This window comes from Macrosteles quadrilineatus, unplaced genomic scaffold (genome assembly GCF_028750875.1).
Source record: "Macrosteles quadrilineatus isolate MER2022 unplaced genomic scaffold, UCM_ALF_1.0 Scaffold_9__3_contigs__length_116548681, whole genome shotgun sequence".
Lineage (NCBI taxonomy): Eukaryota > Metazoa > Arthropoda > Insecta > Hemiptera > Cicadellidae > Macrosteles > Macrosteles quadrilineatus.
Window position 1 is genome coordinate 9,013,793 of NW_026542602.1, and position 13,093 is coordinate 9,026,885.

Below are 13,093 nucleotides of genomic sequence, written 5' to 3' on the forward strand. Positions count from 1 at the left end.
CACATTTTAGCCTTGTAATTTAGGCATACGAATTAGTGAAATGGTAATTCTGAGCAATTACTTGGTCAACCCCAAACTTTTTCATATTTTACTAGCCTACGGTCATAAGGATGTTCTCAGAAAACGTAACATATAGTTCAAGCCCAGCAAGGTTAGGTTGGGTTAGGTTAGCTTAATTCATAACCTAACCTAACCTAAAATAACGGTACTTTCAAAACTGGCCTTACGCACGTCTCCCACAAGCCACTGTTATCGCATGGACTTTGAACCTTCTTATCGCTCGGCAACCTGTACGATGGCCTTGCGAGGCTTGAATTATATGTTTCTTGTTTTCTGAGAACATCTATATGACCGTAGAAAAATATGAAAAAGTTTGAGGTTGACAAAGTAATTGCTCAGAATTACCAGTGTAATTATCCTAGGTCTATCCACAATTTGTGACCTCCAGGTAGCCTACATTTGTGGCTACCCATCGTGGGTACAATGGGTACAACGGGTATTTTAAAATTTGTGTAGCCTACATTTGAGGCTACCCATCGTGGGTACAGTTTCTTAACTGGGCTATTTACGCTAATATTGATTGAAACTGTTGAATTGAAAATATTGATTAATGACCGATATTTTAAAATATGTCTATTGTAAAATTAAACTATCATAGCCTAGGGTACAGTTTCTTAACTGGGCTATGCTAATATCAATTGAAACTATCGATTCGATTAGGCCTAGTAAACCTTCATGCGATTTTTTCACCATCAGCAAGTTTGGTTGGTTAGGTTAGGTTAAGATAGTTTAATTTTATAATAGATATAGGCCTATTTAAAAATATTGATTATATTATTATAATTATTGATTTAAACTTGTAAATTAATTTGTAAATTTAAATTTGTCTTGTCCTCTCTGAATGCTAATAAAGGAGCAGGACCCGATGAGATTTCTCCATCGCTACCTACTCAAGTACTGTAGCTGTATTCTTGCACCGCACATAACAATCTTCTTTAATTAATTTCTTTCATCTGGTGTTTTTCCTAACTGCCTGAAGACAAGCTTCGTTGTACCAATTTTAAAGAGTGGCAATCCCTCGGATATCAAGAATTACAGGCCTATAGCGATTCAGCCAACGCTTGCAAAAGTGTTTGAGTCTCTGGTTCTAACTCGGCTGTCTTTCTTTGCCAGAAGTTTTCTGTCTACAGCTCAACATGGATTCTATAGTGGCAGATCCTCAACGACCAACTTAATGACATACCATGACGACATTATCTCAGCTTTCAACAGAAACCACCAGGTGGATAGTGTGTAGGCTATATAGATTTCTCGAAGGCATTCGATAGAATCAGCCATGATCACCTTATAGCAAAGCTTGGTATTTTGGGAGTGGCTGGACCTACGCTGAAGTGGTTTTGGAGCTATATTAGTGGACGCTGCCTTATTGTGAGATATAATGGGTCTGAATCTGAAGCCTTTCCTGTGTTATCTGGAGTGTCAAAGGGCTCTCTTTTGGGTCCTGTACTGTTTTCAATCTTCATTAACGACCTAGTCCTTGCTGTTTGCAGACGATGCTAAAATCTATAAGGAAGTAACAACGGACTTTGAATGTGAGGAGCTGCAGAGTGACTTGGACAATGTGCTGTGGTGGTGCTCGGAGAATGAGATGGAGTTAAACATATCTAAGTGCGTTGTACTCTCTTTCTCTCGGCGCACGAATGTAACGGTGTTCAACTATACCTTATTTGGTTCGACTCTCCACCGATCCTCTACAGTGAAAGATCTCGGAGTAACTGTTTCCTCGAATCTAAGTCCAGAACCTCACTTAAGAAACATAAGTAAGAAGGCTTATTCTGCTCTGGGATTTGTTGTCAGAATGTCTCGAGATGGGTTTTCACCTCATGCCCTAAGGACTTTGTATGTGCAGCTGGTCCGCCCTTTGTTGGAGTACTGCTCGCCAGTTTGGTCACCATACCTGATATGCCATGTTGATCTTCTCGAGGGTGTACAGAGAAGATTTCTCCGAGTACTTGGAGTGAGTCTGAGCTTTCACTGCCTTGAAGTACCACTGGATGAGATGGAACGTCGGTTTGGACTTCTTCCTCTGAGTTCGAGACGCAAAATCTTTGATCTGCTGCTCTTAAAGAAGATCATCACAGCCTCTGTCGATTCACCAGAATTGCTGAGCAGGGTTGATTTTCGTTGTGCTCGGGAGGTTCGATCCAGAGGACTCTTTGAGAGAGCTCATTGTTCGACACAGTATTCTTACCACAGTGCTCTGCCTCGCCTTCATCGTTTGGGAAACAGCCTGCCCAGTTACATCGACCTGATTCAGTTCTCCGAGAATCGTCTTAGGAAAGAGCTAACCAACTTCTACTCGTCAGAAGAGTGCATGTTTGATTTTTTTTTTAATTAGCTTTTCTTTAGGAGTGTGGCGATGACTTAGTGTCGGGGCCGTCGACTCCCCTCACTTCTGTGCATTACTTTTTCATATAGCCTATATTAATATTTATGGTCTATCTTGTTGTTACCTTTATTGTTAAGTTTTTGTTTTTTTTTTCAGAGTTTACCATACCTACCTCTTGCACATTGTTCTCTTCTGTAAATTTGCTGTTTTTGCCTCCATACTATGTATTTATTTTGTAGTGTTTCATAATTTTGGGTTTGCTTATTGTTAGTCTCTACTTTGTTAATATTTAGGCCTATTGTATTATTGTTCCTGCATGTAACTAGTCTTATTGCCACTTGCTGTGATATTTTTCATATATTTATTTTCTCAACTTTGTTTTGTTAATTAAGTGTAACTTAGGTAGTAGATAGCCTAGCTGTAATAGTCAAACGCATGTATTTTTACGTCATCTTTTTTTGGCCATCTGTATATAGGCTAATTGCAATGTGAAATGTAAAATGGTGTTTGCCGTTTACAAATAAATAAATAAAAAATAAACTATCCGGTATCGAATTGAAAATATTGATTAATAATCGATATTTTTAAATATATCTATTATAAAATAAAACTATCATAACCTAACCTAACCAACCAAACTTGCTGATGGTGAAAAAATCGCATGAAGGCTTACTAATCAAATCGATAGTTTCAATCAATATTAGCATAGCCCAGTTAAGAAACTGTACCCGATAGTTTCAATCTATATTAGCATAGGCCAGTTAAGAAACTGTACCCGGGCTAGGGACTAACTAAGCCTAATTCATTCAGTTAATTATCATATCTCACCTGCATCTAGGCCTATGTTGAGTAAAATTCATGTTGTTAACTTAATCATTGTGTGTACCGAGACTCTACAGCATTTCAAAAAGCAACAAAGTTTAAACTTATTCCATCTAAGAAATATTTTTGTCCGGTTGGCCTATTCTTTAATTACACTTCTCAGCGATAGCGTTTGACTATAATTAATTTAGCCTACCTTAGAACTGAACTACTAAAACTACTGAGCACTGAGGTTGAGGTAGAATAAAACTAACCTCAATAACAAAATAAGAATAACGTCAATAGAGAGAGATTAGATTTTAGATTACTCATCAGTCACCGAGTCATCAATTGATCAATGATCATCATTCGACGGACTTTGGATTTGGACCAGTGAGAGACGGACATCGAGTCGAGATCGAAATTAAAATTATCAAACTCAAATTATTTTTGGTCTTCATTTTGCATAACAATTTTATCAAACAATATTAATTTGATCAATCATGCCAACGTGTAATTATTTGCACAGTCACCCAAGGTTCTGTCTTGAGAGAGATATATAATCAATGAGTATGAGTAGACGTTAAAGTTTCCATAGTCCCAATCAAGCTGTTATGCTGTTGTGGTTTAATACCAACCATTTTAATACAAACTCTATGCATAGCTTCTTCTTGTTCTTACTCGGTTGGTAATCAGATAGTCGTAAATGTCAAATTACCTAACCTAAATCAAAACATCCAAATATAAACATTTCAAGTTCAGTTCAGTAGTTGCCTACCAATGGCATGGTAAGAGATTAGAAGTTTTATAGATAAATATGTTCAATCTTTTTGTATAAATTCAGTAAATGTTATGATGACATAATCTATTATTTGTCAAGAATTATCAATAAGTAGGCCCTAATTACAATACAACCTCTATTATTTTGTTATTTATTTATTTGCTTGTCTATTATTTTCCAAGCAATTTTGAGAGCTAGGCCTAGTCCCTCCCTTTCTAGCTTCTTTCTTGCCTGAGGCAATTTGGATCCCAATCATCACAGTAGGTGTAGATTGCTTTAAAATAAAAAGACAAGTGTGTTTTAAAATTAGGAGAGCATAGTGTACTTAACTTTAGGTGATATTAATGGCAGAATCTCGATAGTATAAATTCATTGTTCTACTTAATCGATTTCCTATTAAGTTAGCCTACGTTAAGGTTAAGTTGTATAACAGATTACAACATACATGTTTGGTTAGTTTCTTTTACCTTTTTAAGCAAAATAGAATAAGTACTCAAGTTGAAAAAATGAATAAAAACATACGAGTATGATAGTATTATTGAAACAAGTGTTGTCGTCGTCATAGACTTATAGCCTACTAACACCCAATGCTATTAACAATAATAGTCATTGGGTACAGTTCCACAGAAAACGTAAATAACTTATATTTTTTAATGCAATTTTTATGCAATAACTTATGATAGTGATGAAAATATTTCATTATTTTGTGATGTGGAAAGCGAAAAGGGACCTCTTGTCGGCGATGCAAAATTTTCAGTACGGCCGATATAGGTAGGTAGGCTACCAAGTAATTAAGGTCGAAAATATCTAAATTGGGTTTTATATCAATTGTTATACCTCATTTAACATAGAACGGGACAGTATTGGTTAAAATAACGAATTGAAGTTGTAAAAGGTCGAAATAAATCATTTAGTTAGCCTCTGCACGGTCTGAGAAAATGTACCTGTTGTCGCTCAATGTTATTTCGCCACAACGAATTCCCATTTCTATCATTCACTTTATAAACAGACTTAAGTCCAAAAAATGAATTTTCCTGCATTCTAGTGGAAATTTAGAGAACTACAACAAAGTTCAGTTTACGGAGGACAAAATATCTCACAAATTTTGCGGTTCCGACAAGTGGTACCTTTTTTATCTTATGGAGAAATGTGATGTGTGTGTCTGAAATGTGATTTTTACAACAATGCTTTGATGAAACTACTATTTAAATGAAAACTACTGTGAGTTAAGACAAAAATTGGTATTGTTTCCAAAAGAGGGCATTATAAGCTTTCTTTTGATACCTAAATCGTTTCTTAAATTACAAAAAAAAAAAAACTGTTTTTATGCGTATCTGAAACTTTCAAAATAGTTTTTCTCAAAATGACCCTTTTCCATAACAAAAGTTAAAAATCCTATAACTTTTAACAGCAAAAAATCGTAGATGCATGAAACTTGGACCAAGTGATTCGGAATTTAATAAATTTCAAATATATATAGGCCTATATATATAACTCAAAATGGAAAATTCCCGACAAGAGGTCCCTATTCGCTTTCCATATCACAACATGTGATGTAAATAGTACTTATTGTAAATATTGATTTTCTGTTTTGGGTCTTTTCATGAAGAGGGCTGCCCCCCACTCTTGTAGTGTGCTGCAGTGTTTAGGTTAGGAGTGAAAATTTAAAAACGTACGTTTTCAGGAAAAGCACTTTGCAAAAATTGTTCCCCCTTTTTCAAAACTTTTATTAGTTTTTTTATTTCATTAACATTTGAAGTTTCATAAAATGTCCATGGTAACGCAATATCTTTGGTAGTTTTTTTTTAAAAGAGCATCTTTAGTGGAAAAACACAAAATCCTGTCACGACCATAACGGACGTTTAAATGAATATTAAAAATAGTTAATATTATTTTTATAACTATGTTTTGCCATAAACTAATTTACTTTTATGACCATCATACAATAAAAAGGTCACTGAGCTTTTTGTATATTTGGTCTTTCTAGAAAAAAATAAAAAATCTCAAAAAATTGAAAAAAGCCAATAAAATCTTTTTAATTTGTATAACTTTGAAAAAACTTACCTGAGACCTGAAAAATTGTTATGTTTGTATAGAGGTGTGCTTCCTTTGTGTATAAAACATTGAAATATGACGATATTTTAATTTTCAAAATTTTTATGATAGAAATCATAAACATGATGGTCAGGGACAAGTGGTACGGTCGTGAATTGTCTGAAATAATCTAAATCTTTCTAAACAATCCTTCAATTAAACTATTAGTTATAATAAAAATATGTGTTTTAATTTAACTAAACTGTTCAATTTACAAATATATTAAAGTTATTGTCACGACCAAACACACTATAATCCATAAGGCTGGATTGGTCGTGAAAAAACCTGCGATGGTCGTGAAACTTTGGTCGTGAAATTACGTGTTATTTGGCTCTGTTCTGGTTGTATCCCTGCACCTCATGTTCGAGGATACAAAGTGGACTTCTAGGTTAATCTAGCAATTGAAATATCTTATAAACAAAAATTAACACCATGTCTACTTCATTGAATGACTACGTACGGTCATAGATTAAACATACTCCCTTAGTAGATTTCCCATCCTTATGGAACAGCTGAAGCCAATTTTATTGTTAGTTCTGTCCGTTTTTCTGTAGAGGTCGTGTTTTGTTTACAATTTGTTTCCCGTTATTACAGCCATTTAAAACCTCGTTTAACCAAATAATACGATCTAATCATAAACAATAACTTGTCCCCTAGTTATATAACCAAACAGTAAAGCACAAATCAAGAAATTAACCCTAAAATAATAGAAACAAAGTTTCGTCGACACTAGCACCCAGTGTCACCGTACATGAACTAGACACGAAAAACGTGCTTCAAAATTTACAATGGGATGAGAAGTCTACTTGTGTTGGTTAGTCTATGGTACGGTCATGGACACACCAAAATTACAAAAAACACAATCTTTCCTTTATTAATCTTGTAATTCCTCCTTTCAACTCGAAACAACCGGCACAACAATCCTGACGTACACCCCGAACTAGTCTCTAGAACCAACTGACTCCATCGACGCCAGGCTTGCCACTGTCGTGCTCCAAAGTTGAAAATTTTTCCCAAATGGTCGTGACGCCAAATCGAGGGACAGACTTATTTTGTCATGGTAGTCAGTTTGCAATGACAATAAAATTATAATATGCTCCTTTTTTGTAAGTTTAAAACTATTGATGACATAAAAATATGGCTTTATATATTTCGGCATGAATAATTAGTCTTAAAACAGCGTGAAAGTTGGAAAATGTACCCTAGGGGGTCATGGTCGTGAATTTCAAAACTTTAAAAATACGAAAAAAATACCTAGAACCTATTTAAAACTAAATAAATGTGTGTAACATGTTGCCCCCATCCCAAAAAATATAAAAACACATAATAATAAACTACAAATCCAGTATCTACGAAGTAAAAGGCCAGGGACATGAAAACGTACGTTTTTAAATTTTCACTCTTAGGTTGGTTCAGTTTATAATAAAAACAATTAATATTTACAAAATGTACCGTTCACAAACTGGTAAATAATAGGATACAAGTACAAATTGATTTCTCTGTAATTTTATATCTTTATTTATCTCTTTACTTTACATTACCTAAAATGTTTTTATTCAATAAATACAATCAATATTATATCGAGATACAATACAGTATTATGTAGTATCGAACTAATAATATTTCATCCGATAATATATTGTAAATGACACAAAATCAATATTTACATATATAATATATCAAATAAACTTGACGCTGGTTACCAAAGCCACCATATTTTAATTCTTTGTACGAGGGATGTCTGTAAATTAAAGTCTTGATCGATGTCCGGTCGCAAACAAGCAAGCTAGTTCAAATTTGATACCAACATCGTGTTCCTTACTTTGTTCTCTATTATTATAGTTGGTTCCTACTACCCATGTGTGACAATTAGTCTGGTCATAGTAAGTATTAAAAGTCGTTGTGGAAGAAAATTGGCCTGAAGCTATCGTCTAGTATGAATTGTGTTCTGTGGTTAGGTTTCTGTAGGAAGGGGTTCAATCCCTGGTGATTACTGTTGCCAATTAACAGATATATGTTCACAAAAGAGTGTTTCGACATATAAAATTCATATTGGTGGCTTTGGGAACATGTAAAAGCCTGAACATATGCACAATGAGGCTGGAAGCAGGTGTTCATCAGTTTCCATCGAGCAACAGATAGTGAATGGATTTGAGGAAACTTTACTTGCAGATTGACATATTTTAGACTTCCTGGGCTGACTGTAGTCCTTGATGGTTTTATGGAAACTCTTTTGATAGTCTCTCTTGTTCAGTCACACTATGATCTGCATGAAAAATACCTAATTACTTTGGGAAAACGAGACTGATGAAAAACCGCAGTCGACTTCCACAATGGAAATATTATGCAAATGTTAAGCGCCCACTCCCAACCCAACCCTTCCCCCCCTTGTACACATTTCCTATGTCCAAACCCAAATACTCAATTCACGTAAGGCAACTGGCAATGGACTTAAATGCGGTTGAAAACTGAGATCACAAAAACTTAACATTTTCTTTCATGTTTTTTAATAGTGTTCCCCAGACTAATGGAATAGTCTCATAGCAATAGGAATCAGCTAGAATAGTAGAGAATAGAGTAAGGAACATCATGTTGGTTTCAGATTTGAACTTTGCTGCTTGGTTGTGAGAAAGCTTGATGGAGACCTTAATTTACAGACAGCCCTTGTACCTCATTATTGTGATATCCATTCATCAATCATCAGTATAAGGATGGTTAAGTGATTAGGGTATACCAAGCAAAGTTTCGAGCAGTGTCAATAGCATAGGTCTATTGAGCCATCGTCAAGGCTATTTAAAATAATCCACCTTATAAATAATAATATATATATTTTGCATTTACTAATTTGTTTCTTTTTTTCAGAATATGCTTCTGTTTTTGTCACAAAAACAACTCATGCTTCAAGAGAACAAAATTCAATTAAATACATGTATGAATGTTAAGCTAGTAGCTTCGATTAGGCTGTTTAATGGTCCCTCAAATCAATGAGAGATGGAATAACGTAAAGTTTGCATACCATGTGTAGTTGAAGACTGGTCCATCCTTTAATTTCAAACATGTATAAAATTATAACTTTGATCTTTTTGATTTTAACTCTAACAAAATGTTCAGACAATTCTCCTAAGGCAAAGATTAGAAGATATATTCTGTACGATGTCAATCCTGGTGAAGGTTTTAACTTGAGGCGGGATGTCTACATGAGGATGGCAATCTTTATTCATAATCTATCCAACAAATCTGAATTTGATTGGCATCTTGTTCTCCCCCCTTGGAATAAACTTTGGCATTGGAGAAATGATTTACATGCATCTTATCAATGGAACATTTTTTTTGATATCCCAAGTCTTCAGCTATTTGCACCAGTAATTGAACTCGAAGATTTTATTTCTGATTACAGTAAAGAAATAGACGAAGCCTATGTATTACAGCACTTTCCTGATTTCTACTCGTGGACAGAGGGCAAAGAGATTGATTGGTCAGAGAGGTGGAATTATTCAGAGTGTAGAAACAGTCACAGAAATGAAAGTGATGAAACATTCTTCTTTTTTGACGGGCGAATTACGACAAAGCATTTCAGATGCATATCTTTTCATGGTACGTCAGGGTTTCTAGAATCAGTTGTTTCATCCACCAACGCCAGGGCTGTGATGTTTGATAGGGCAGAAATAGTGACACATATGCTGTACGGGGACAGTGACTACTGGACGTGCAGGCGAAGTATGCGATTCGCCAAACGACTGGTTGAAGTTGCTAGTAATTATCGAGCTGCTCACTTAAACTCAAGTGATGTTAACGATGGAACAATAAGGCCTGTTGACTTTCGAGATGAAACTCCTCAAAGATCAGCGAAAGGAGGACCTTACCTCAGTGTACATCTGCGAAGACAGGAATTTAAGGTAGGCCATCCCGACGCGGTCCCAACAATCCATGAGACAGTTCAACAAATAAAGAAACATTTGAATGATTTAGGTTTAAACACTGTATTTGTAGCTACTGATGCAACAGAACAGGAATATATTAGAATCAAAAGCATGTTGCACGCAGATAATCTATTCGCCATCAGGTTTTTAGACACAATTCCTAATAATAAAACATTTAAAGATGCGGAATTGGCTATTATCGACCAGATTATTGCATCACATGCAAAATATTTTGTTGGTACTTATGAATCAACGTTTACATATCGCATCCAAGAAGAACGAGAGATATTAGGCTTTCTTCCGGAAACAACATTCAACCGTTTCTGTTCAACATCCATTAAGGAGAATTGTGTTAATCCTACTAAATGGTTGATAGAATTTCCAGAAGATGAATCTCGACATAGCTCTCATACGATCAACTATCGTAAGTCTGATGAACTCTGAAACCAAGATTTGGAGTGTCTTGAACGCTCAAGTGTACATATAAATCTTAAGAATAAAGTGCCATATGAGATAAGCTTTAAACCATTTGTAAAAAGTATATTCCTAAGATTGAGCTTATGTTTTCCTGTTTGGAATCAATCACCGTTAATTTTTTAATGTAGCAGAACCTCAAAGAGTTTTAGTTTATGTTTAGTTTAGTGGTGCAGAGGTAAAAGTATACTAGCTACAGTAGACTCCCTCTTTTCCGGACACCTTTTAACCGGACAACGGTTTAACCGGACTACACTCGATGGAAATGACATCTCTTTAACCGGACAATTTTTATCAGCACATTGGTTTAACCGGACTAGATCGGCAGGAAGTGGCCGGTACTGAAACGACTGTTCTCGTGGGAAAGATTTGAGAACAGTAATCACATGTCTAAATACAATGCTCTCCTAAATTTAAGTCGAATATCACCGTAAACGGTCCGTTTTAATGAGTTTTTGGGGACGTCGGCTTAACGGGAAAACCCGTTATCCGGACTGGCCTCGGTCCCTAGGAGTTCGGATAAGAGGGAGTCTACTGTATCTAAACAAGACCTAATCTTTAGATTGAATTTTGCATACACTTTTAGGGATTTAGTATGCCATGTAGGCCAATTATTTGATTTTATAAATAAATACTGATTGATTCCCAAACTCCCAACTGATTTGTTGAACTACGGTACGCATAAGTACGTGATAAGTAAAAAAGATCAGGTCCTGTAGTTTAAAAAGTTTTCTTTCTGATTCTGATATTATATATTCTTACATACATTTTTTTACTATTATACAACATCTATCTATATATTAATAGGCAAGCATGTTTCTTTAAAACCTTTTTTCTCAGCTCGTGTGCATCGCAGGAAAAATCTTCGCATACTGTTAGAAAGATATTTTTCTGTAGGTGTGCAGAATCCCTTTAAAAATTAAAATAGGCTCAGAAATAAACACAAAAAATGAATTTGAAAAAAATTAACATGGGCTTTATGGGTCTCCATGCTGGAGACGAAATATAAACAGAAAATCAAAACAAATTGAAGAAACTCCAATCACATGTTTTATTTACAGTATGGGGTGAAAATAGAGAAGTCTGTACATTACAAATTTTTGGTCGAGTTTCGACCACAGGACGACCTCTAGTAATCAATTAATACTTGGTTAATTTATTTCCATTACATGTTATTGTTATCTTGGTTTTTCTTTTCACAATGACGATTTGGATTTTGGTATTTTAATATGTGCGGCAGTAATATAAAAATAAAATGGTATGTTAAGCTGTGTTGTTCCACAGTATCGAAATTTTGTATCATTACATGTTTTTATCATGACAATAATTAATAGGTAACGCATTTTAAAAACTAATATTTGTTTTTATTGAATTTGGCTTGTAGTGTCTATTTACCCAAGTAGATTTACAATATATGTACTTACTTTGTATTTTATTAATTGTTTTTTGTAATAGTTGGTTATTAAAGGGTATTACATCTCAGATTTGTTTTCTTTATGATTGACTTCAAAATAGTCAGATACTAAAGGGTTATCTGATAAGTTAATGTATCCAATGAACTCAAGTCACGACATAGCAAGCAAGTTTAAATCTGGGTTCCCAGCACTATACAAAATTAGTCTCCCCGTATTATTGGCTAGTGTGTGGGGGGAAAGCCCACCATGTATGAATCTTTCTCTGCGGTCTAAGGTGTCAACCCCACTAGAAGCTTTAGCTTATCAAAAGTTGATGGACAAAAGAAAATGTGTGCAAGAGGTGGAGGTGGTTTAACAATAAAAACTCCATATATACCCACAGACTAAAGGACTAACAATCACTACTCATTACTTCTAGAGAGGTTACATGTTTTTGTTTATAACCACTCATTGCCAAATACAATCAGCTGGTTGGTGTCCGGTAAAAACTCATTACAGTTCAGTAGAACGTAATGAAACCCCATTTGATTAAGCTCACAGCAAACAGCTGTTTTCTGGACTAAATCCTTGATTAAAATATTGTAGTGTGGCGTAAAACCTATTACTAAACAATTTCAATTTTAATTTGATAAATCTTCCTCAGTAACATTACTCAAACACTTTCAACCTATCAAGGTAGTAGTTGCTTCTGAACAGGTCATTAAAAGGTAGTTAAAATCAGCTAATACTATTAAATAATTATTCAATGTATTTATTTTAACCCTTTGACTGGTAGGCCTATAATTCATATTTTGTTTGCCTTTTAATTCCATTACCTGTTGTTAAATTGTAACTGTATTGTTTTCACTATTATACCTATAATCAATCTAATTTGGAATAATAAGACGATAACAAATATATAACAAGAAAAGTCTTGGTATTTGCAGTAAACATAAAAAAAAACTGTCCAAGTTTTCTTATAAATTGTAATGTTCTGATAGCATTATTTGAAACAAAACAAAATCTCATAAAATCAAAATAGGTACATATAGTTTACAACGTAATATTGAAATTAACCTTGATTTAGTTTGATAACGTTATTATAATAAAGCCTTTTTGGAAAAAAACCTGTCTGTCAGTAAAGCCACAGGAACCCCATTTATGCTCACTGTTGTGGTTCAGCTGAAAAATATCATCAAAATAGTCCGAGCCAAGACTAACTAGTGCTGCTACCTAGTAC

At 34.6% G+C, this 13,093-nt stretch overlaps 3 protein-coding genes across 4 annotated transcripts in view; 2 read left to right on the forward strand and 1 right to left on the reverse strand.

Annotated features, from left to right (window-relative positions):
- Positions 1–3,477, reverse strand: part of LOC129002039 (glycoprotein-N-acetylgalactosamine 3-beta-galactosyltransferase 1-like) — a 43,891-nt gene extending 40,414 nt beyond the window's left edge. Inside the window, exon 1 of the mRNA XM_054429546.1 lies at positions 3,218–3,477. The gene's annotated coding sequence lies outside the window, so the exon portion shown is untranslated. The remainder of the gene's footprint in view (positions 1–3,217) is intronic.
- LOC129002350 (uncharacterized) lies at positions 484–2,398 on the forward strand. The gene is made up of 2 exons (XM_054430086.1): positions 484–487; positions 1,551–2,398. Exons 1-2 carry the CDS (start codon positions 484–486, stop codon positions 2,396–2,398), a joined length of 852 nt encoding a protein of 283 aa, XP_054286061.1.
- A 433-nt stretch (positions 3,478–3,910) lies between the features above and the next one.
- LOC129004322 (GDP-fucose protein O-fucosyltransferase 2-like) lies at positions 3,911–11,892 on the forward strand. Of its 2 annotated transcripts, none has more exons than XM_054432863.1 (2): positions 3,911–3,978; positions 8,928–11,892. In XM_054432863.1, the coding sequence occupies exon 2, from the start codon at positions 9,122–9,124 to the stop codon at positions 10,427–10,429; it is 1,308 nt and encodes a 435-aa protein (XP_054288838.1). In that variant the 5' UTR covers positions 3,911–3,978; positions 8,928–9,121; the 3' UTR covers positions 10,430–11,892. The 2 variants fall into 2 exon arrangements, with proteins under 2 accessions (XP_054288838.1, XP_054288837.1); XM_054432862.1 differs by lacking the exon at positions 3,911–3,978 and adding an exon at positions 4,093–4,231.
- Positions 11,893–13,093: the final 1,201 nt, after the last annotated feature.